Raw genomic sequence first — 25,973 nt, 5'->3', positions numbered from 1 at the left:
TCCTACAAATCACTACCAAAATGTATTTCCTAAAAATTCCTAACCACATAGAAGTGAATCTCTACCCTTGCACTCAGTACTTAGAAGCTACTTACATCAGTATCTGTGTTTGTATACTCATTAAAATGCACATCAAGACCTAATATACTTAAAGTGGTAAAATTTACATTCTAGTTATTTTCCAAAATATTCTCACTCATTTTATATTAATAAAAACAGCTCTACCTTCCCCTCCCTACAAAAAACAAAATAGGGCCCAGGAAGGGCATTAACTAATAATGAACTATGGACTGGTTTAAATTGGAATCTTACTAAGATTTCTTTTTCTCAAAATTCAAAACTTGGAGGCTGGGCACGGTGGCTCACACCTGTAATCCCAACACTTTGGGAGGCCAAGGTGGGCAGATCAAAAGGTCAGGAGATAGAGACCATCCTGGCTAACATGGTGAAACCCCATCTCTACTAAAAATACAAAAAATTAGCTGGGTGTGGTGGCACGCGCCTGTAATATCAGCTACTCGGGAGGGTGAGGCAGAAGAACTGCTTGAACCCAGGAGGCAGAGGTTGCAGTGCACTGATACCGCACCACTGGACTCCAGCCTGGGCGACAGAGCGAAACTCCATCTCAAAAAAAAAAAAGAAATTTGGAGACCAGATTTTTCTACAGAATTCATTGTAGATCACTTATCAGTAGTGATGATGATTTCCCCATGTATTCCAGGACTTGTGCATTACACATGATGAACATTCCTCCTATCTCTCTAACGTACTTGTTTACTCCTTTCTAGATCATGCCTTGGGATACCCTAACTTCACAATCACAACCTTCAGAATTGGGAATAAATCACCTAACACAACCAGACCACACTTTCCATCTTGGTAATAAGTTTCACACCCCAACATGGGGTGCTTCAGGAACTCTTTGAGCTTAAAGTGTTAGATTATATTCTCCTAAATGCAGTCCATATTTTACCAATTACATAAACTCAAAATTTATCTGTATTGCGAGCTTATACATACGTGGCTGTCCCTAGATCTAAATAATTTAAATGTGAAAATAATTACCAACAGATCAAAACTTAAACCAGACATATTGAAGATTTATACTTTAATTTTTAAATAATCACATATGAACCAAAAACACTATTTCTTTCTTATTAAAACTTTTTTCTTTCAGTTCCGGTAAGAGACTGAATTCAGATTTAGATTATAGCTCAGATTAATTTTTAACTCAACAATGTTTATTAGAAGGCAACTAATTTTTATTTTTATTTTTTCAAGGGAACAACAGAACCACAAGCATTAGCAAAAGATGAATTCTCTTTGAAGTTTTGAATGTTTGAACCAGATTTGGATCATATTGATGATGGTCCCTTGTGATAAACTTGTTTCTTTTGGATAATTTTCAACCTAAAATTACTAATTACTGAAAAATCAGATTAATGTATTGTTTTCATAATAATACAGCAAGGTAAAAGTCTGTGTGGAATATATGGAGTGTCACTTGTGCACCATGTAATAATGAATATTTAGAAACAGATTCAACACTGAAACACTTAAAGCAAATTTCAGGGGCTAACTCCACATATTACATATACAAGAAGCACTGGTCAGATTCATTTTAAGTAGTCATAAATAATTTCAAACATTTATTAAAACACATAAATATTAATAGAAAGTCTAGAATTGTGATAATGTTCCCAATTCATTTTTATAATCCAGAATATCGCCTCCCTCCTTCCCTCCAAAAGGCAGGCAAAATCTAACAAAATGGATAAAAGTACTTAGGCTAATAAGGTAGCAACCTAGTTAATTTTTTCTCTCCAACAGTATTTTAGGGCTTTCTTATTTTACATGGGACGATGCTGGAGTAGAGGGACACAGAACACTCTTTTACACACATTTAACTTTTTTACTTTATCCAAGTAGAAACTACCATTTTGTTTTTGGCATTTTTAAGCACTCCAAAATGTTTACTAATGTACCCCTCCTCTTCTTTTCAGACAGGATTTGGGATAAATGAACTTTGGCACATATCTAACTCTAGTAACCATATTTTACATATGTACACTTATTCCATATCTATTCCTCAGTTATTTGATAGTATTTTCCACAGTGAAGTAATAAATTCTGTTCATTAGGTTCATTTACAATGAACTACCAGTTAATCTTGGAAAATTTTAGTTTCACAACTTCTGTTAAATTCTATTAAGAATGTTTCTCTTTTGGAGGTAACTGTTGAATTCTGTACTCAAAATTACACATTTGTTTAAATAAATATCCACACAAATTCTCATTTATATCAAGTAGCTGGTTTATATTTAGATTATCTCAAGAGGAGGGGAAACAACCATGTATAGGGATTCATAGAAAAATAAACAATCAGCTGAAAAGGTCTAAGAAAATGTTGACTTTGAAAATTTCACTTATTTTCCTTGAAGTTTTCTACCCTTCCCATCGATGGTAAACCAAGATCATGTAATGGAAAATTTCAAACCAGGGTTAAATTCTAAAGTAAAGCTTCAATTCAAGCCCTTCCCCCACGAGAATTAATTTTCCTGATTTCTCCTTCTCTCACATCTAAGGAGAACATTTTAGGTGATTAAATTTCAGAATTTCAAGGTTCCATCCGGGTTACCTTTATGTCCCTTTCTTTAGGTTCTACCTATTCTACATTTCCTAGTGGAAGTACTTATCACCAGAGGGCTAGGCAAGGCCACATGTCCCTTAATTAGGAGTACAGAGCTAAAAATCTGGTGTCGGATTATTAAATGTGAACAATATTTGGGTGTAATCGGCATTTTAAAAATTCAGTAATGCCCATTATAAATAGCTTATCTGGACAGACTCAATAATAAAAATAACTGGTTAAAATAAAAAGAACCACCTGTTTAATAACATAAATATCTTGATAAGAATGAATCACTGTGACCTGGGAGAGTTTAGAAATTCTTGAGTTAGTTACAACAACATGGTGACAGGTTTTTCAAGGTACTTTCTAAACTCAGCAAGCCACTGGGCTCCAACTGCTCCATCCACCACCCGGTGATCACAACTGAGTGTAACAGACATCATGCTAGCCACATCAAACCTAGAAAAAGAAAAACATTTTAGATATTCTGAAATAAAAGACTGCATTTCAGCCAATAACCACCCAAATGCTCACTCCTACCCTATAATCCCAACCAGGTAATATTTCCTATCTACTCTTCCAGTCTCCTATACCTTTAGCTCAAATTAACAGCTTGAAGAAACAGACCAGATACCTGGAGTAGGAGTGGGCAATGGGCCAAATCCCGCCCTCTGCCTATTTTTATTGATTAAAGGTTTACTGCAATTCATTTATGTCTTGTTTATGCCTCCTTTCATATTACAATGGCAGAGTATTTGCAACAGTGGCCGTATGTCCCAGAAAGCCTAAAATACTTACTATATGACTAAAAAAAAAAAAAAAAAAATGTGCTGACTCCTCACCTAGAATAAGGCTTTCCATCTCAAATAGAACTAACTGCATTTAGTAAAGAAAAGTTGCTGCCTTGAAGAATTTTATCATATATATAATTTTATTTGAAGATGCAATATACCGTGCCAATAACTATATATAAAACTGAGACTCTGGCCAGGCACAGTGGCTCATTCCTGTAATCCCAGCACTTTGGAAGGCTGAGGTGAGCAGATCACTTGAGGTCAGAAGATCAAGACCAGCCTGGCGAACATGGTGAAACAACATGTCTACTAAAAATACAAAAATTAGCTGAGTGTGGTAGTACACACCTGTAATCCCAGCTACACGGGGGCTGAGGCAGGAGAACTGTTTGAACCCGGGAGGCGGAGATTGCAGTGAGCTGAGATGGCACCACTGCACTTCCGCCTGGGTGACAGAGTGAGTGAGAAAGTAAACAATTCCACAAATGTCCATAAGCATAACTTGGAATTTGCTGCACACTGGGTACTACACTGGATCCATGTGAATGAAGCGCTGTTTAGGTACTGTATTATTATAAGTCGAGATTAAAGTATACAGAAGAATGTGTGTAGGTTATATGCAAATACTATATCATATATCGGGACTTGAGCATTGTGGATTACAATATTCAAAGGGGTTCCTGGAGCCAATCCCCTGAGGATACCACAGGACAAGTGTATATAGTAATAAAAATTAGCTTATGACTTCCCCTTTATTTCGGCACTTACCCTTTCTCATTATCTGCTGGAACCAGTTTATCCTCTGAAGCACCAATTGCCAAAATACATGCTTGAGGTGGGTTAATAATAGCAGAGAAATTCTTAATTCCAAACATTCCTAAATTGGAGATCGTAAAAGTGCCACCCTAGAGGAAATAATATTAAAAATAATATTGTTTGTCAACATAAATCAGAAAACTTGACAAATGTTCTGTGAAAAGACCTTAAGCTAAAAAGGTGCAAGGTCTTAAGAAAGGCCTGAATGGAATACATATTACTGAAGATATACAACCATTACAATATGAACAAAAATGTCAGCTGGAAAATGTCTTATTTTCAGATAGTATCTTCTTTTGGATATGTGATTCAATTTTTCTTTATTTTCAGAGCCGTGTGTAAATAAGAATTACATGGCAAGGCTAGGTGCGGTGGGGCTCATGAGGTCAAGAGATTGAGACCATCCTGGCCAACATGGTGAAATGCCGTCTCTACTAAAAATACAAAAAATTAGCCAGGCGTGGTGGCGGGCCTGTAGTCCCAGCTACTCAGGAGGCTGAGGCAGGAGAATCACCTTAACCTGGGAGATGGAGGTTGCAGTGAGCTGAGATTGTGCCACTGTACTCCAACCTGGCGACAGAGTGAGACTCCGCCTCAAAAAAAAAAAAAAAAAAAAAAAAGATTACGTGGCAGGCCAGACACAGTGGCTCACACGTGTAATCCCAGCACTTTGAGAGGGTGAGGCAGGCGATCATTTGAGGTCAGGCGTTTGAGACCAGCCTGGCCAACATAGTGAAACCCCGTCTCTACTAAAAATACAAAAAAAATAAAAATAAAAAAATTAGCCAGGCGTGGTGGCATGTGCCTATAATACCAGCTACTCAGGAAGCAGAGGCAGGAGAATTGCTTGAACCTGGGAGGCAGAGGTTGCAGTGAGCCAATATTGCGCCATTGCACTCCAGCCTGGGTGACAAGAGTGAGACTCTGTTTCAAAAAAAAAAAAAAAAAAAAAAAAAAGAATTATATGGCAGAATCAAAAGGTGAAAAATGCAATACATGCATTATGCAAACCTTAAAAATAACATAATTAGAAAGCAATAATCAACACCTTACCTGGAATTCGTGTGGCTGTAGTTTACCCTCTCTTGCTTTGGCTGCTAAAGAAACAACATCATTGGCAATGGTTTCCAGTCCTTTTATATGTGCATTAAACACAATAGGTGTGATGAGTCCTGCAGGAGTACTGACTGCAACACTGACATCAACAACATGATTTCTGTTTAAAAAGAAAAATAAATGTAATCAAAAACTGTTTATTAAGAGCCTATGTGCCAGGTTAAGCAAGAATACTTATATTTACTTCAAAAATTTTTTGAACCAATGTGTGTGTTATTGTTCAGCCAAAGATGATGTCTATCCTAATTTTTAAATTTTGCTATGCCCTCTCCTTGACTTGTAGTTATTAAAAATGAAAGAGAGAGCTGGGAACGGTGGCTCACGCCTGTAATCCCAGCACTTTGGGAGGCTGAGGTGGGCGGATCACTTGAAGTCAAGAATTTGAGACCAGCCTGGCCAGCATGGCGAAACTCTGTCTCTACTAAAAATACAAAAGGTATTGGTGGTGCACACCTGTAGTCCCAGCTACTCAGGAGGATGAGGCAGGAGAACCGCTTGAACCTGGGAGGCGGAGGTTGCAGTGAGCTGAGATTGTGCCACTGCACTCCAGCCTGGGCAACAGAGCGAGACTCCATCCCCCAATACTGCCCCTGCCCCCGACCCCACCACCCACCAAGAAAAAATAAAAGAGAAATGTGTCAGCAGCAGTAGCTTGGTTTCACACATATCATCTAACATCCCCTGCCATCTGCCTTGACCCACACATGGATGCCACCAATCAAAACTCCTTGGATTTTGAGTGGAAGTACATTGACTGGAGTTGAGTCTCTACAGGTAGTTTGAGCAGATGAAAGTAAGAGTGGAGGGAAAGAACTGCATTGTAGCATGAAAAAGGAGTGCTCAGGATACATAGGTGGTGGTACCTCAGAAGTACGTAAAAGTAAGGGTTCCCAATCTTTTTTTTTTTTTTTTTTTAAACACAAAATCAGATCTTGTATTGTCATCAAGTACGGAGTTCCAATCTTTTCTACAGCAGGTGCCCCTATGCATCTGGATCTTATCTCAGAATACCTTTTTAACACTGAAAATACTCAAATTACTTTAAAAAAGAGAGAAACTATACTGAAATTCAGTTATCAAACTGTTCAAAAAACAAAATTATGACAAATGTGCTTCTGTATTCACTCAATAATAAGATCTTGTTGCAGGTCTAATAATGGCAATCACTTTGAAGCAGGCATGAACAAAATAACATTTTGAGACATATACAACTACAATGAGATATGAAAATAACTGATTTTTACTGGTCACCAGACACAAGTACTGTTAACATTTGATCTGTTCTCTACATTTATAAAAAGAGGAAATGCTAAATGTTAGTAGAGGTTAGTTTAAAAAAAAAAAAAAAAAGGTGATTCCCCCCCAGCCCCGCCCCAACTGAAGTTCACAAGCTGATGGATTTTATCCATGGTCTCCTTGGGGTCTGCGTAAGGGCCCCTGCTACTGTTCTGTAATCGAGAAAAAGTTAAGGCTTCACACAAAGGCACAGCTCTGCCTCCAAAGAACTCCAGCTCCCTCTAGGCACAAGCTCCAAAAAGATCAATGGGTACCAAATCCCCCAATTTGCCTAAGTTGGCTGGAGAAGGATTTTGTCACTTGCAAAAAAACACAGGGACCTGCTCTAATAAAAATACAGTGTATGACTCATTAATTACCACAGGACTCTAGCCAAGGTATCACACAGCAAATACTGCTTTCTTGATTAAATTATTACAATATTGCTTGTTCCGTCATCCTCCCTTTGAGACAGTAAGGATAGTGTTCCCTATATTGTTTACCACTGAATCCAGTAAAGAGTACATGTTAAAAAAATGCTGAATGAGTATATGAACAAGTAAATGAATGGTGTTTGGTTAGAATTAACAGACAATCTCAATCCCTTCATCTAAGTATAGAAATATCTTGATATTGCAGGTTCAGTTCCAGAACACCAAAATAATACTGCAATAAAGCGAGTCACATGAATTTTCTGATTTCCTAGTACATATGAAAGTTATGCTTAACACTACACTGTTGTCTACTAGGAGTGCAATAGCATTATGACTAACAAAAAAACCAATGTATATACCTTAATTTAAAACTACGTTATTGCTAAAATATGCTAAAAAGCACCTGAACTTTTAGCTAATTGTAATTTTTTTGCTGGTAGAAGATCCTGCCTTGATGTTGATGGCTGCCGACTGATGAGGATTATGGTTGCTGAAGACTGAGTGGCTGTAGCAGTCTCTTAAGATAACAATGAAGTTTGTCCCACTGATTGACTCTTCTTTTCACAGAAGATTTCTCTGTAGCATGCAGTGCTGTTTGACAGCATTTTAACCATGGAATTTCTTTCAAAACTAGAGTCAGTGCTCTCAAATCCTGCAGTTGCTTTTTCAACTAAATTCATAGGATACTCTAAATCCTCTTTTGTAATTTCAACAATGTTCACAGCTTCTTTACCAGGAGTAGATTCTAGTTCAAGAAACCACTTTCTTTTCCTCTCCATAAGCAGCAGCTACTCATCCATTCAAGTTTTATCATGAGATTGCAGCAATTCATTCCCATCTTCAGGCTCCACTTCTAATTCTAGTTATCTTGCTATTTCTACCAATATCTGCAGTTAATTCCTTTACTAAAAAGTCTTTGAACATCTCAAAGTTACCGACGAGGGCTGGAATCAGCTTCTTCCAAACTTCTGTTAATGATGGATCACTTTCAGAAGGTTTTCAATTTACTTTGCTCAGATCCATCAGAGGAATCACTATGTATGGCAACTATAGCCCTAAAATAAATTTCTTTTTTTTTTTTTTTTCCTGAGACAGAGTCTTGCTCAGTCGCCCAGGCTGGAGTGCGGTGGTGTGATCTCGGCTCACTGCAAGCTCCGCCTCCCGGGTTCACGCCATTCTCCTGCCTCAGCCTCCCAAGTAGCTGGGACTACAGGCACCTGCCCCTACACCCGGCTAATTTTTTTGTATTTTTAGTAGAGAAAGGGTTTCACCGTGTTAGCCAGGATGGTCTCAATCTCCTGACCTCGTGATCCACCTGTCTCGGCCTCCCAAAGTGCTGGGATTACAGGTGTGAGCCACCGCACCCGGCCAAATAAATTTCTTAAACAATAAGACTCAAAAGTCAAAATTACTCTTTGATCCATGGGCTACAGCATGGATGCTGTGTTAGCAGGCATGAAAATAACCTCAATCTAGGCTGGGCGTGGTGGCTCACACAATCCCACAACTTTGGGAGGCTGAGGCAGGCAGATCACCTGAGGTCAGGAGTTCGAGACCAGCCTGGCCAACATAGTGAGATCCAGTCTCTACTAAAAATACAGCTGGGCCTGGTGGCAGGCACCTGTAATTCCAGCTACTCGGGAGGCTGACGCAGGAGAACTGCTTGAACCCGGGAGGCCGAGGTTGCAGTGAGCAGAGATGGTGCCACTGCAGTCCAGCCTGGATGACAGAGTGAGACTGCATCTCAAAAAAAAAAAAAAAAAGAAAAGAAAAGAGAACTTCAATCTTGTACATGTCCATCAGAGCTCTTGGATGGGCAAGTGCATTGTCTACAAGCATAAATTTTGAAAGGCATCCTTTTTTCTGAGCAGTAGGCCTCAACAGTGGGCTTAAAATATTCAGCAGACCATGCTGTAAACTGTCATCAGGCTTTGTTGTTCCATATATAGCATAGGCAGAGCAGATTTAGAATAATTCTTAAGGGCCCTAGGATTTTCAGAATGGTAAATGAGCACTGGCCTCAACTTGAAGTCACCAGCTGTATTACCTGCTAACAGAATCAACCTGTCCTTTGAAGCTCTAGAGCAAGGTATGGACTTTTCCTCTCTAGCTATGAAAGTCCTGGATGGCATCTTCTTCCAATATAAAGCTGTTTCATCAATTATCTTAGCTATATCTTCTGAATAATTTGTACTTCACCCTGTACTTTTATGTTATTATGGCCTCCTTTCCTTCAACCTCATGAACCAACCTCTGCTAGCCTCAAACTTCTGTTATGCAGCTTCCTCACCTCTATTGGCCTTCAAAGAATTGAAGAGAGTTAGGGCCTTGCTCTGAATGCTTTGGCCTAAAGCAATGCTGTACCTGGTTTAATCTTTTATCTAGACCACTCAAAACTTTCTCCATATCAGCAACAAGGCTGTTTCACTTTCTTGTTATTCATGTGTTCACCAGGATAGTACTTTTCATTTCCTTCAAGAACTTTTTCTTTGTATTCACAAGTTGGCTGTTTGGCACAAGAAGCCTAGCTTTCAACCTATCTTGGCTTTTGACATGCCTTACTCATTGAGCTGAATCATTTCTAGCTTTTAAAGTAAGAGACATGAAAGTCTTCCTTTCACTCAAACACTCAGAGGCCACTGTAGAGTTACTAATTGGCCTGATTTCAGTTTTATTGTGTCTCAGGGAATAGGGAGGCCCAAGGAGAGGGAGAGAGACAGAGGAACAGCTGGTTGATAATTCTATCAACCAGTCAGAACACATGCAAAATTTATCAATGAAGTTTGCCATCTTATATAGGCATGGTTCATGGGGCATCGAAACAATTACAATGGTAACATCAAAGATCCTTGATCACAGGTCACCCTAACAGATAGAATAATAAAGTTTAAAATACTCTAGGAATTGCCAAAATGTGACACAGAGACAGGAAGTGAGCACATGCTGTTGGAAACATGGTGCCATCAACTTGCTTGACAGAGGATTGCCACAAGCCTTCAATTTATAAAAAAGCTCAATAAATCAAAGTGCAATAAAGCGAGATCTCACAAGTAGATGGCTCTCACTTCACACCCACACAGTAACAAGTATTGATGAAGACATAAAGAAACTGGAACATTTATCCACTATTGGTGGGAAGGTAAAACGGTGTAACTGCTTTGAAAAATAATGTACAAGTTTCTCTAAAAATTAAACATACTTTTACCCTATGACTCAGATATTCCATTCCTAGGAATCTACTGAAGAAAAATAAAAACACATGTCCACACAAATAATTGTATGTAAATATTCATAGTAGCATCATTCATAATAGCAAAAAACTGGAAAACAAATGTTAATCAACTGGTGAATGATAAAGAGGTACACTGAATACGATTAAACACTATTCAGCAAGAAAAAAGAATAAACTACAGATACATGCTACAACACAGATGAGTCTCAGAAACATTTTGCTAAGTGAAAGAAAGCAAATGCAAAAAACCACATATTTTATTATTCCATTTCTTTTTTTTGAGACGGAGTCTCACTCTGTCACCCAGGCTGGAGTGCAGTGGCAGGATCTCGGCTCACTGTAAGCTCCACCTCCTGGGTTCACGCCATTCTCCTGCCTCAGCCTCCCCAGTAGCTACAGGCGCCTGCCACCACACCTGACTAATTTTTGTGTTTTTAGTAGAGATGGGGTTTCACTGTATTAGCCAGGCTGGTCTTGATCTCCTGACCTCATGATCCACCCACCACGGTCTCTCAAAGTGCTGGGATTATAGGCATGAGCCACTGCGCCCGGCCTATGATTCCATTTCTATAAAAGGTCTAGAAAATACAAATCTATAGATTCAAGCACTAGAACAGATTGCCCAGGGGCTGAAGGTGAAAATAAGAATTTACTATAAATAAGCATAAGTGATCTTCTGGGGGTGATAGAAATTTCTAAAATAAGATTGTGGTAAAGACTGCATAATTCCGTACCTTCAACAAAAATCAAGAAATTGTACACTTAGAGCAGGTACATTTTATGATATGTAAGATGGCAAATTAAAGTGTTAAAAAGTGTCAACATGCGGCCAGGCACAGTGGCTCATGCCAAAATCCCAGCACTTTGGGAGGCTGAGGCAGGCAGATCACGAGGTCAAGAGATTGAGACCATCCTGGCCAACACGGTGAAATCCCATCTCTACTAAAAATACAAGAATTAGCTGGGTATGGTGGCATGTGCCTATAATTCCAGCCACTCAGGAGGCTGAGGCAGGAGAATCGCTCGAACCTGGGAGGCGGAGGGTGCAGTGAGCCGAGATAGCATCCCTGTACTCCAGCCTGGCAACAGAGTAAGACTCCACCTCAGAAAAAAAAAAAAAAAAAAGTGTCTATATGCTGGCACAGAGGGGAATTAAAGGAATATTTAAAAAAAAAAAAAAAAAACCAAACCTGCCTCTATCTAGATTTTAAGTATCCTGTATTTATATTTAAGGAATATAAATTCCTTGAATGTTTGCTGCTGTGACAATCATCATGGTGGCCATAGCATGGAAAAGGAATGCCTCTAAAAGCAAGGAACAGGAAAGCCCAAACAGCATCCTAAGAGGAGATAACTGAAAGGTATGTTCAGTAACAGTGGCTAACTCAGAATGGCACAAGAAGAGGGGTTTAGAGAGGTACAATAGTTAAAAATAGGCCTTGAATGAATTACTGAAGACTGTCAATGCCTTAAGCAAGCTATTTCTGCCAGGCTCCAGAAAACTCTCCGTGAGTCAGTAATATGAATAATGCTGAAAACAGGAAGACTAATTTAAAGTCTGTTTAGTGGGCTGAATGGTGGCCCTCCAAAAGATAAGTCTTTGTCCTAATCCCTGGAATCTATCAATGTGACCTTATTTGGAAAAAGGTCTCTGGAGGTATAATTAGGATCCTGAGATAAGATCATCCTGTATTATCTGAGTGACCCTAAATCCAATGCCAACAGTCCTCTTAAGAGGAGAGAAAATACAGACACAGAGGAGAAAGCCATGTAAAGATGGAAGAAGAGACTGGAGTTATGCAATCACAAACCACTAAATGCCTAGAAACACCAGAACTGGAAAAGGCAAGGAAGGATTCTTCTCTATAGTCTTTGGAGGGAATGCATTGCCCCTGCTGAAACCCTGATTTCAGACTTGTTTCCAGAACTGTGAGAGAATAAATTTGTTTTAATCCATCAATTTTGTGGTCATTAATAATGGTAGCCCTAGAAAACTATACAGTTTATAAAGAATATTATATGCCCAGATGTTCTCCAGGAGAAGAATGACCAAGGAAAAGTTAGAGCCAAGAGTTTACCCAATAGGTTTGATCAGATTAAGAAATGGTTTAATGGTTTCTGAAACTCCCCTCCTAGCTTGTGGAGTTTCAGAAAGAATTGACATGTACATAGAAAACTAGCCTTCCCTAAAGCAATTACTAAGATCAATTAGGTTAGCATTCATGGTATAATACATGTCTTAGTCATACAAATTATTTTCATAGGCATACAAATATTAACACTGGACACACACATACTCTAAAAAGATTAACCAGGCCGGGCACAGTGGCTCAAGCCTGTAATCCCAGCACTTTGGGAGGCCGAGGCGGGCGGATCACAAGGTCAGGAGATCGAGACCATCCTGGCTAACACGGTGAAACCTGGTCTCTACTAAAAATACAAAAAAAAATTAGCCGGGCAAGGTGGCAGGCACCTGTAGTCCCAGCTACTCGGGAGGCTGAGGCAGGAGAATAGCATGAACCCAGGAGGTGAAGCTTGCAGTGAGCTGAGATCGCGCCACTGCACTCCACCCTGGGGAACAGAGCAAGACTCCGTCTCAAAAAAAAAAAAAAAGGTTAACCAAATATAGATTTATATTTATTTGTTATTTTTTGAAATGCAGTCTCACTCTCACTCAGGCTGGAGTGCAGCGGCGCGATTCTGGCTCACTGCAACCTCCACCTCCCAGGTTCGAGCAATTCTCCTGCCTCATCTTCCCGATTAGCTGGGACTACAGACGTGCACCACCACACCTGGCTAAGGTTTTGTTGTTGTTGTTGTTGTTGTTGTTGTTGTTTTTGTATTTTTAGCAGAGACAGGGTTTCGCCATGTTGGCCAGGCTGATTTCAAACTCCTGACCTCAGGTGATCCACCTGCCTTGGCCTCCCAAAGTGCTGGGATTACAGGTGGGAGCCACCTTGCCCAGCCCCAAATATGGATTATTTGTGCTATAATCAATTTGGGAGGATGATGTTATGTGTGTGTATGTAGGAAGGACATAACAAAGCTACCTTTTTTTTCTCTCTAGTCCCAAGACTGCAGCTAAAGCTAAATATTAATGTTCTTTAACAGGAAGTCAGTCAATAAAATAAATGAAAAACTCATAAAAGGCAACAGAAAAATATTTGGAAATCTGCAGGTAAATAAATACCAGAATAAACAATAGTTTAAAAGTTGTGTTTAAGGGCCAGGCGTGGTAGCTCACGCCTGTGATCCCAGCACTTTGGGAGGCCAAGGTGGCAGATCACAAGGTCAGGAATTCAAGAACAGCCTGGCCAATATGGTGAAACCCCATCTCTACTAAAAATACAAAAAAATTGCCTGGGAGTGGTGGCTCATACCTGTAATCCCAGCTACTCAGGAGGCTGAGGTAGGAGAATTGCTTGAACCCGGGAGGCGGAGGTTGCAGTGAGCCAAGATCGTGCTACTGCACTCTAGCCTAGGTGACAGAGACTCTGTCTCCCCCCCCCCCCAAAAAAAAAAAAAAACCGTTGTGTTTGCCTCCTGGGAACTGACCTCTTATTAAGGGAACAGTATTCCAACCTAAATTTAATATTAAAATTTTTTTTTTTTTTGAGGTAGAGTTTTGCTCTTATCACCCAGACTGGACTGCAATGGCACAATCTCAGCTCACTGCAACCTCTGCTTCCTGGGTTCAAGCAATTCTCCTGCCTCAGTTTCCCAAGTAGCTGAGATTACAGGCATGCACCACCACGGGACCCAGCTAATTTTCGTATTTTTACTAGAGACAGGGTTTCATCATGTTGGCCAGACTGGTCTTGAACTCCTGACCTCAAGTGATCCACCCGCCTCGGCCTCTCAAAGTGCTGAGACTATAGGTGTGAGCCCAGCCCTAAAATATGAATAAATATTAGTAAGTGTGGTATAATATATACTTGGGTCTTTGTTCCCATGTTGCCAGTTCCTGTCATAGAGACCCTAAAACTGGAATTTCCTGAGTGATAGGAGTATCTTTTGTTATTTATAACGAGCCCCTTATATAATAAGCTCCATTGTGGATATTTACGGCAGGATCCCTGCGTAACCTCGGGACGGGGCCAGTCACTAGAAGGGTCAAAATGACTAGAGGATTAGAGAGTTGGAACTTTTAGCTCTACCTACTGACCTAAGGGACAGGGGAGGGAGATGTAGGCTGGAGATCCTGGAGATCAAGCTCTACAAAGACTTTTTTTTCCCCTTTCCTTTTTCTCCCCAGCCCCCACTATCAAGACTCTTCAACAAGATTTAATGAGCTTCCAGTTGCTGAACTGTGGAAGTACTGGAAGGGTGGTATGCCCAGAGAGGATACGGAAGCTCTGCACCACCCCACCTCATACCTCGCCCTAGCCATCTCTTCATCTGGTGTTCACCCGTATCCTTTGCAATATCCTTTATAATAAACATAAGTGTTTCCCCAAATTCTGTGAATTGTCCTAGCAAGTTAATCAAACCCAAGAAAGAGGTCACAGGAACCAGTTTGTAGCCAGTCAGTTACAAGTATGAGTGGCCTACACTTTTGACTGGCATCTGAAGTGAGGGCAGTCTTGTAGGACTGAGCCCTCAATCTTTGGGATCTGACACTATCTACAGGTAGACAGCACCAAAATTGAATTTAATTGAATTAGAGGAACTCACTGCAGAATTCACTGCTTGGCTGGTGTGTGGGGAAACCCTCCCCACCCCTGCCTCTACTCATCTGGTCACAGAATTGGTGCTGTGACTGTGTGACAGTCGAGTACAAAGGAAAAAAGTTTGTTTGTTTCTTTTCAGAATAAGAATAACATAAAAGCATCTACACATTAGAAAACGAATAGGCTTAGGAGTCAGAATCTTAGCTCTAATCACAGTCCTAACACTAACTTATTAACTCGGGCAAGTTACTTAACTCACTGAGCCTCAGTTTCTTCATCTAGAGATGGAAGTGAAAGCACTTATATCATAAGGTGGTCATGAGAATTAAATGAGATAAAAGAGACACAATGAGTACCATACTACTCTATACCATCATAATATTAACAAGTACTCGTTTTAATTTTGCCCCTGAAGCTCAGGAGAACTCATGGGTGAATGAAAATCACCTATTTAACCCTACTTTGTGACAGTCATTATCAACTTAATTACACGTATTTGTTCACTAATCTCCCTTTGCTGAACTCATACAAAGAATCTATAGCCTTTACAAGCTAAATCCAGCAGTATCTCAGGCTGGGCACAGTGGCTCACACCTGAAATCCCAGAACTTTGGGAGGCCAAGGCTGTAGAACTGCTTGACCCCAAGAGTTCAAGACCAGCCTGGACAACAGAGCAAGACCCTGTCTCTTTAAAAAATAAATAAAAAACAACAACAACAAAAACAAGGTTGAAAATTGGAGCCAGAAAGGAAAAAAAGTAAAAAGCAGTATCTCATAAATATTTTTGTGTTGTTTTCAAGTTGTTTGACCTATGTAAGTGATCTGCCTCTCTGTATTCCATTTATCCTTATCCCCTCAACTCCTATTCACATATTAAATAAGAAAACTAGTGATGGATATATATCGTCCCCAGTTATACTTACTGTCTTATAACCGTGTCCATCCAAGAAGAATTTGCTTCGGGAACTTTTAAACATGCCAAAGCTGAAGCTTTTATGATGAAGTCATTGACAGAAATTTTGCTTCTCCCTTCTAAAATCTGGAAAGACAAGAACAACTGTAGTTTCCTTTTTTTTTTTTTAATTTTAAGTTTCAGGGTACATGTGCAGGATATACAAGTTTATTATATAGGTAAACATGTGCCATGGTGGCTTGTTGCACCTGTCAACCCATCACCTAGGTATTAGGCCTCACATGCATTAGCTATTTTTCCTAATGTTCTCCCTCCCCGGACAACTGTAGTTTCTAAATTCTCTCACCAAAGAGTAAAACTGTATAATCTTGAGAAAAGGAGGAGGAGGAGAAAGAGAATGAATATACAAATACCCTGAGGTAGAAAGAAACAAATGAAACCAAACATTGGTTCCTTCATCTTTTTAAATGCAGACTCTTACAGCTGTTTTCTGGTAAGTACTGCTTTAGCATATCCCATAAGTTATGGTATATTATGTCATAATTTTCATTCATCACAACAATAACAAAATTTGGTTCTTTGAAAAGATCAACCAAATGACAACCACAATGATAAATGTTTAGTTAGACTGACCAAGAAGAGGAGAGAAGACCAGAATTCCTAAAATTAGGAGTGAAATAGGGGACATTACTATCTACCTTACAGAAGTAAAAAGAATTATAGGGAATACTATGAACGACCATACAGACATAAGCTACCAAAACTGAACCAAAGAGAAACAAAAACTCCGAATAGACCTATAACTAACGAAGAGATTGAACTGGTAATTTAAAAACTACCCACATAGAAAAGCTTAGACCCAAATGGCTTCATCAGTATTCTACCAAACATTAAACAAGAATTAATATCAATTCCTCACAAATTCTTTTAAAGAAAAATCAAAGAAGAGCAAGAAACACTTCCCCACACATTCTATAAGACCGGTATTAGCCTGATACCAAAACCAAAGATGACATTAGAAGAAAAAAAAAAAAAACAAAAAAACTACAATAATCTCTTACGAATATAGATGTAAAAATCTTCAGCAAAACGCTAGCAAATAAAATCCAGCAATATATAAAAAGGATCATTCACCATGATCAAATGTGATTTATCCCAAAAATGCAAATTTCCATTAACATCTGAAAATCAATTAACGTAATAATGTCCTAATAGAATACAGGACAAAAAACACATAACCATCTCAACAGACACAGAAAAAGCATTTGATAAAATTCGCATTTGATAAAATTCAATACCCCTTTTCATGATCAAAACACTCTTACTAACTAGGAACCGGAAGGATTGCTCAACCTGATCTAGGGAAACCTCACAACTATTTAATGATCAAAGACTTATTCTCCCAAAGATCAAGAACAAGACGAGATGTCCACTTCTGCTACATCTATTCAACATTGGCTAGAGGTGCCAGCCAGAGTAATTAGGCAAGAAAAGAAATAAAAGGCATACAGGTCAAAACGGAAAAAGTACAATTATCTCTATTTGCAGATAACATTATCTTGTTTACAGAAAATCCTAAGAAATACACTAAAAAACTGTAAGAACTTCAGCAAGTTTTCAGGATACAAGGTCAATATAGATCCCATTCCAGCAGGCATACAAAAAGAAAGATCAATATAGAAAAATCAATTGTTATCTCGATTGATTGCTCAGAGTCAGTTATACATATAACTCCTTTTCTACTCTTTCCCCACTTCTCACTAGAATAGCTGACTAGTCTTAAAAAAAAAAAAATCATACCTTTATATAGTAGCAATGAAAAATCTGAAAATGAAATTTAGAAAACAATTCCACTTAGAGTAATATTAAAAAGAATAAAATACCTAGGAATAAGTTTAACAAATGCAAATTTAGAGTGCAAAACTTACACTCTGAAAAACTATAAAAAAATTGTTAAAAGAGACTGAAGAACACTCAACTAAATACAGGGGCATCTACATGTTCACGGATGAAAAGACAGTATTCTTCGGATGGCAACACTTGCCAAATTGATCAGCAGACACATCCAATCAATCCTTATCAAAATGTTAACTGGCTTCAATGCAGAAATTTACAAGTTAATCCTAAAATTCATTTAGAATTGCAAGGGACTCAGACAAAACAATCTTGAGAAAAAAGAACAAAGACGACTCACATTCCCTGATTTTTTTCTTTTCTTTTTTTTTTTTTTTTGAGAGGGAGTCTGGCTCTGTTGCCCAGGCTGGAGTGCAGTGGCCGGATCTCAGCTCACTGCAAGCTCCGCCTCCCGGGTTTACGCCATTCTCCTGCCTCAGCCTCCCGAGTAGCTGGGACTACAGGCGCCCGCCACCTCGCCCGGCTAGTTTTTTTTTTGTATTTTTTAGTAGAGATGGGGTTTCACCGTGTTAGCCAGGATGGTCTTGATCTCCTGACCTCGTGATCCGCCCGTCTCGGCCTCCCAAAGTGCTGGGATTACAGGCTTGAGCCACCGCGCCCGGCCCACATTTCCTGATTTTACAACCTATTACAAAGCTAAAGTAATCAAGGCTATGGTACTGGCATAAGGGTATACAGAGATTAATGGAATGGAATTAAGAATCTGGAAATAGGCACAGTGGCTCATGGCTGTAATCCCAAACTTTGGGAGGCCGAGGTGGGTAGATCACTTGAGGTCAGGAGTTCGAGACCAACCTCGCCAACATGGTGAAATCCTGTCTCTACTAAAAGTACAAAAATTAGCCAGGCATGGTGGCTCATGCCTGTAATCCCAGCTACTTGGGAGGCTGAGGCACGAGAACTGCTTGAACCTGGAAGGCGGAGGTTGCAGTGAGCCAAGATCACGCCACTGCACCCCAATCTGGGCAGAGTGAGACTCAGTCTCAAAAATCGGCACAAGACAAAGATGCTCTCCCCGTCACCACTCCTATTCAACACAGTATTGGAAGTTCTGGCCAGGGCAATCAGGCAAGAGAAAGAAATAAAGAGTATTCAAATAGAAAGAGAGGAAGTCAAATTGTCTCTGTAGATGACATGATTGTATAGTTAGAAAACTCCATCATCTCAGCCCAAAATCTCCTTGAGCTAATAAGCAACTTCAGCAGTCTCAGGACACAAAATCAGTGTGCAAAAATCACAAGCACTGCTATACACCAACAGACAAACAGCCAAATCATGAGTGAACTCCCATTCACAATTGCTACAAAGAGAACAGAATACCTGGAATTAATTTTGACAAGGATACCAAGATAATTCGATGGGGAAAGATGGTGCTGGGGTGAAAGAAACCAGAAACCTAGGAATACAACTTACAAGGGATGTGAAGGACCTCTTCAAGAACTACAAACCACTGCTCAAGGAAATGAGAGAACACAAAAACAAATGGAGAAACATTCCATGCTCACAGATAAGAAGAATCAATATCATGAAAATGGCCATACTGCCCAAAGTAATTTATAAATTCATTGCTATCCTCATCAAGCAACCATTGACTTTCTTCACAGAATTAGAAAAAAACTACTTTAAATTTCATATGGAACCAAAAAAGGGTCCATATAACCAAGACAATCCTAAGCAAAAAGAACAAAGCTGGAGGCATCATGCTACCTGACTTCAAACTACAATACAAGGCTACAGTAACAAAAACAGCATGGTACTGGCACCAAAACAGATATATAGACCAATGGAACAGAACAGAAGAACAGAGGCCTCAGACATATCGCCACACATCTACAACCATCTGATTTTTGACAAACCTACAAAAACAAGAAATGGGTAAAGGATTCCCTATTTAATAAACGGTGTTGGGAAAACTGGCTAGCCATATGTAGAAAACTGAAACTGGACCCCTTCCTTACACCTTATACAAAAATTAACTCAAGATGGATTAGACTTAAATGTAAGACCTAAAACCATAAAAACCCTAGAAGAAAACCTAGGCCATACCATTTAGGACATAGACATTGGCAAAGACTTCATGACTAAAACACCAAAAGCAATGGCAACAAAAGCCAAAACTGACAAATGGGTCGAATTAAACTAAAGAGGTTCTGCACAGCAAAATAAACTATCATCAGAGTGAACAGGCAACCTACAGAATGGGAGACAATTTTTGCAATCTATCCATCTGACAAAGGGCTAATATCCAGAATCTACGAGGAACTTAAACAAATTTACAAGAAAAAAACAAACGACCCCATCAAAAAGTGGGCAAAGGATATGAACAGACACTTCTCAAAAAAAGACATTTATGCGGCCAACAAACATATGAAAAAAAGCTCATCATCACTGGTCATTAGAGAAATGCAAATCAAAACCACAATGAAATACCATCTCACACCAGTCAGAATGGCGATCATTAAAACATCAGGAAACAACAGATGCTGGAGAGAATGTGGAGAAATAGGAGCGCTTTTACACTGTTGGTAGGAGTATAAATTAGTTCAACCATTGTGGAAGGCAGTGTGGCGATTCCTCAAGCATCTAAACCAGAAATACCATTTGACCCAGAAATCCCATTACTGGGTATAGACTCAAAGGATTATAAATTATTCAACTATAAAGACACATGTACACGTATGTTTACTGCAGCACTGTTCACAATAACGAAGACTTGGAACCAACCCAAATGCCCACCAATGATATGCTGGATAAAGAAAATGTGGCACATATACACCATGGAATACTATGCAGCCATTAAAAAAGGATGAGTTCATGTCCTTTACAGGGACATGGATGAAGCTGGAAACCATCATTCTCAGCAAACTAACACAGGAACAGAAAACCAAACACCGCATGTTCTCACTGTAAGTGCGAGTTGAACAATGAGAACACATGGACACAGGGAGAGAAACACCACACACCAGGACCTATATACAGGGGGACGAGGGGTTAGGGGAGGGATAGCAGAAATACCTGATGTAGATGACGGGCTGATGGGTGCAGCAAACCACCATGGCACGTGTATACCTATGGAACAAACCTGCACGTTCTGCACATGTACCCCAGAATTTAAAGTATAAAAAACAAAACAAAACAAAAAATAACAAGATCAAAAAAAAAAAAAAAAAATCTGGAAATAAAATTCTCACATATATGATTAATTTTGACAAGGAAACCAAGATAATTCGATGGGGAAAGATGGTGCTGGGATGAAAGAATAAATGTCCACATGCAAAACAATGAAGTTAGATTCCTATCTCACACTACCTACAAAAAATTAACTCAAAATACAGCAAAGACCTATGTAAGAACTAAAACTATAAAACTGTTACAAGGAAACATAAGTGTAAATCTTTATGACCTTAGACTAGGTAATAGTTTCTTAGATATAATACCAAAAGCACAGAAGAAAAAAATAAAGTGGACATAACCAATATTTAAAATCTTGTGCTTCAAAGGACAAGATCAAGAAAGTAAACACCAGCTGGCATACTGTAACAAAATATATGGACAAAAATATAAATGTTTGGTGGGGAAAGACAAAATTTTTGTAACTTAGAAAGTTGGAATTTTCAGACCTTTTACCTTATTAAGTTCTTTCCGTACCAACAAAACTTCTCCCATATTTACATCTATAGAAAGGTAATAATGAGGTATGGTTTGCTTTGATTGCATTAATCGCTGTGCAATAACCTGAAACCAAAGAGATTTTAAAAAAATCATCTTGAGTTAAGACCTTAACTAATTCAGGGCTCTGTTTGTCTCTCCACCTTACTCTCTGGTAATACTTACCTCAAGCATTATTATAATTGAAAGACGGAGGACTCCGCCATAATATAACACCTCCTAGGTTTTTTTTTGAGATGGAGTCTCGCTCTGCTGCCTAGGCTGGAGTGCGGTGGTGTGATCTCGGCTCACCACAACCTCCACTTCCCAGGTTCAAGCAATTCTCCTGCCTCAGCCTCCCGAGTAGCTGGGACTACAGGCATGCGCCACCATGCCCAGCTAATTTTTGTATTTTTAGTAGAGACGGGGTTTCACTATGTTGGCCAGGTTGGTCTTGAAGTTCAGACCTTGTGTTCCACCCGCCTCGGCCTTCCAAAATGCTGGGATTACAGGTGTGAGCCACTGCACCTGGCCCTTCTAATAGAACAAATGGATTCAAGTATTCAGCTGGCCAAAACTTCCCTTAAAGTAATCGTCTAATATTCCCAACTTAAAAAGCCTCTGTTAATGTGTTAAAACTATGGAAGCAACTAAACAACTAGAGTAAAGATGCCCCTAATAGCTGATTCCAGATGATGGTAATTCTCTTACCCGACGAATGTTGCTAATTGGGATATCTGTGAAGACACCTGTAGGAACTGGTGCCATTCCAGGACCTGTGGGAGGCACAACAGCTGCTGGAGCCTATGGGAGGAGAGAAAAAGTTCTCAGTAACTATGGCTCAATCTTAGCATAAGTACCTGGGAAAGACTGCCAGTGACTATGCAGTTTTTTTTTTTGGAGACAGGGTCTTGCTCTGTCACCCAGGCTGGAATGCAGTGGCTCAATCATGGTTCACTGCAGCCTCAACCTCCTGGGCTCAAGCAGTCCTCCCATCTCAGCCCCTGGAGTAACTGGGAATACAGGTGCATGCCACCATGCCCAGCTAATTTTTTTGTATTTTTAGTAGAGATGGAAATTAGCCATGTTGCCCTGACTAGTCTCAAACGCCTGGGCTCAAGTGATCCACTCACCTTAGCTTCCCAAAGTGCTGGGTTTACAAGCATGAGCCACCATGGCCAGTCTAAAAACTAAGCTTTATACAATAGTTATTTCTGTCCCCAGCGAGCAAGAGACTTCTGCTTGTTTTAAGAGTTTTAATTTTTTTACTTAGAATTCTGAAATCATATTTTAAATGTCATTTTTCTTTGTGTCAGAGTATGTTCAATGACCAGTTTATGTCAAAATAATTTTGTTTTTGCAAAATTATGTTCAAGAAAAGCAACCGAAGCATTCTTAAATCACAAGGAATAATAAATAAATATAAACAAGTTAATCCATTAACCTAAACAACGTTAAAAAATGGGGATGGGGGCTGGACACGATGGTTTACTTGAGGCCAGGAGTTCGTGACCAGCCTGGCCAATATGGCGAAACCCTGTCTGTACTAAACATACCAAAATTAGCCAGGTGTGGTGGCATGCACCTGTAGTCCCAGCTACTTGGGAGGCTGAGTCACGAGAATCGCCTGAATCCAGGAGGCAGAGGTTGCAATGAGCTAAGATAGTGCCACTGCACTCCAGCCTGGGCGACAGTGAGACTGTCTCAAAAACAAACATACAAAAAAACCAAACACCAAAAACAACTCATTCAACTGTACTTTAAAATATTTTGAAACAGAAAAAAAGAACAAATCTTTTTTTTCAAAGCAAAAACTGATTAGCTCAAAACATAATGTGGAATATGTGTCAAGGTAGTATATCATCTTTGATCTTGTGTATAAATGATAGCACACAAATATCTAAATACACTTGGCCCTCCATATCCATAAGTTCTGCATCACTGGATTCAACCAAAGGCAAATCAAAAATATTCCAGGAAAAAAAAGATGGTTACATCTGTACTGCACAAGTACAGACTTTTTGTCCTTGTTATTATTTCCTAAGCAATAAAATAAACTATTTACACATTTACCTTGTATTTAATATTATAAGTAATCTAGAGATGATTTAAAGTATTTGAGAGGATGTGGGTAAGTTATATACAAATACTACACTATTTTATATAAGAGATTTAGGTATTTGTGAATTTTGGTATACAAGGGGGCTCCTGGAACCAACCTCTTATGGGTACTGAGGGATGACTGTATTATTAAACCACTGAAGTTAGAAGAAAACAGTCTTGGTTGAGCTATTTCATTCATAAATAATGTATGAAATAGTCTAACAGGCTGCAGAGACTAACTGCAAAAAAAGTAAGAGCTACACATAACTCACAGGAGCAGCTTTACTAGGCACAAAAGAGTCAATATCCTTCTTGGTGATTCTACCATCTGGTCCTGTCCCTGTAAGAGACATAAATATCACATACATGACGGCGTACCATTGGTTCCCCAAGGAGATCAACACTGTGATCCTAAACTGCAAGCGCCTAAGGGTTTACTACCAAAAACATTCTGAAAGGATCACAGCCTTAACCCTACCCCTTAAGGTTCTCCCTATGAATACCAGCTTTTGTCAACTATTAATTTTAATCCACACAGAGTACCAGTGTGTGATCTGGAGTGGGTCTTTTCTTTTTAACTATTGCAAATATTCCTTTATGTATTTCTCTTTTAGAGTTTTATCCAAGTTGTACTTAATTTTTTTCATCTTCCTTACTTTTAAATTGGGAAATGCTGGCATGAAGATAATGCCGAGCACCGTTTATATCTCCAAAAGGGAAATTAACTGCCTCCTCCTGGTTAGCTCCAAAAAAACATTCCTGAGCCATGAAATAGATCATAGATCTCATTTGGGTTCTGGATTTATGTGACCATAAAGAATTCCTTTTGTACAGAATTTACAGGTATAACAATAATTGTTTTGGCAAATCAAGTCAATTTTTTCAACCCAAAATAGCATGAATAACTCTTATATGCGATTATCTCATCTTTAGAATCATTCATTCCTTATGTGGTCTCTATAATTCATAGCTTTTTCACAGTAGCCAAGGCTCTAAACTGGCCCAGGTTAAAGGAAATGAAGGGAAAAGGTGCAATGTCACACATGAGGAAGGATCTTCAAAGTTCTCTCAGTAGGTTTAATTTTACTTATATTCAATTTCCTCCTTCCTCCCACCTACAGCCTCTTAGGTTTAATTTTGGACCCAAGTAGATAATCTTGACCTTTAATTCTAAGGAGATTCAGAATTTAGTTATTATTATATAATACACTGGCCCACTTCTAGGAAAAAATTTGGTCAAATTGATTCATCTTCCCCCAAGACAGACTTTAAAAAGGACTCTCGTTGTGTGTAGTTCTTCCCAAGTCCTTTCCTTCATTACAAAAAATGAGTTGGCTAGGATTGTATTTATTCTCACCAGGAGCTCTAGAACAGAGGTAGTAGTACCCCTGTTGGATTTCTCTCCTTTATAAAAGACAGAAACCATAACCTCCCCTTACAACCAAGGCTGATCTAGACACCACAGCCCCTCAAGAGGAGGAAATCCATAGTACCGCCTGCCTTATGCTAAGCTTCTGCCACCCACAAGAATTTCCTGACTCAGGCGTTAGTTGAAACCTTTTAAACCCTTTTCCCTATCTCTCTTGGGCGGCACAACAGGCCATCATACAGTAATATGGTATAAAGGGAAGAACACTGGGCTATAGGTAAAAAAAGTAGGGATTTTGTCAAACATAAACTAGATAAATGTTTCATCCACTGCCATAGAGCAACCAAAATGATCTTTTTAAAACACAATCATTTTATTTCACTTCCTTGCTTAAATTTTTCAATGGCTTCCTCAAGTACTTTAAATAAAATTCAAACTCTTTACCATAATCTATAAGATCATGTATGTTCTCATCCCTGTTTTTTTCCAATCTCATCTCCTACTAGACCCTTTGCTCATTATGTTTCATTAACACTGGCCTCTGGTTTTTTTTTTCCTTTGAGATGGAGTCTCACTCTGTCGCACAGGCTGGAGTGCAGTGGCACGATTTCAGCTCACTGCAAGCTCGGCCTCCAGGGTTCACGCCATTCTCCTGCCTCAGCCTCCCAAGTAGCTGGGACCACAGGTGCCTGCCACTGTGCCCGGCTAATTTTTTTTGTATTTTTAGTAGAGACGGGGTTTCACCGTATTAGCCAGGATGGTCTCCATCTCCCGACCTTATGATCCGCCCGCCTCGGCCTCCCAAAGTGCTGGGATTATAGGCGTGAGCCACCACGCCCGGCCAACACTGGCCTCTTTTATGTTCCTCAGACATGCTAAACTCTTTCCCATTTCGGACTGTGTACAGCTAGTCTCTCTATCTAAAACGATCTTTCCCCAGTTCTTCACATGGTTGACTGAAACCGCCTCCTTCTTATCTTTCAGATCAAATCAAATGTCACCTCATCAAAAAGATCTCCCAACCACCCTGTCTAAAAGTAGTCATGACTGCACAAAT

General features: G+C 39.4%; 1 protein-coding gene across 4 annotated transcripts in view; it reads right to left on the bottom strand.

Moving 5' to 3' along the window:
* Positions 1-1,239: 1,239 nt before the first annotated feature.
* The window catches only part of DLAT (dihydrolipoamide S-acetyltransferase), a 39,013-nt gene continuing 14,279 nt past the window's right edge, over positions 1,240-25,973 (bottom strand). For 2 of the 4 annotated variants that reach the window (XM_077960712.1, XM_077960713.1), the window contains exons 8-14: positions 23,820-23,887; positions 22,156-22,248; positions 21,424-21,531; positions 15,893-16,008; positions 5,296-5,458; positions 4,195-4,331; positions 1,241-3,091 (exon numbers count right to left, since the gene is read on the bottom strand). In XM_077960712.1, the coding sequence (XP_077816838.1) occupies positions 2,962-3,091; positions 4,195-4,331; positions 5,296-5,458; positions 15,893-16,008; positions 21,424-21,531; positions 22,156-22,248; positions 23,820-23,887 (815 nt within the window). In that variant the 3' untranslated portion in view covers positions 1,241-2,961. 4 annotated transcript variants of the gene reach the window in all.

This window comes from Macaca mulatta, chromosome 14 (assembly GCF_049350105.2).
Source record: "Macaca mulatta isolate MMU2019108-1 chromosome 14, T2T-MMU8v2.0, whole genome shotgun sequence".
Classification (NCBI taxonomy): Eukaryota; Metazoa; Chordata; class Mammalia; order Primates; family Cercopithecidae; genus Macaca; species Macaca mulatta.
This window is presented reverse-complemented; position numbering and strand designations above follow the sequence as displayed.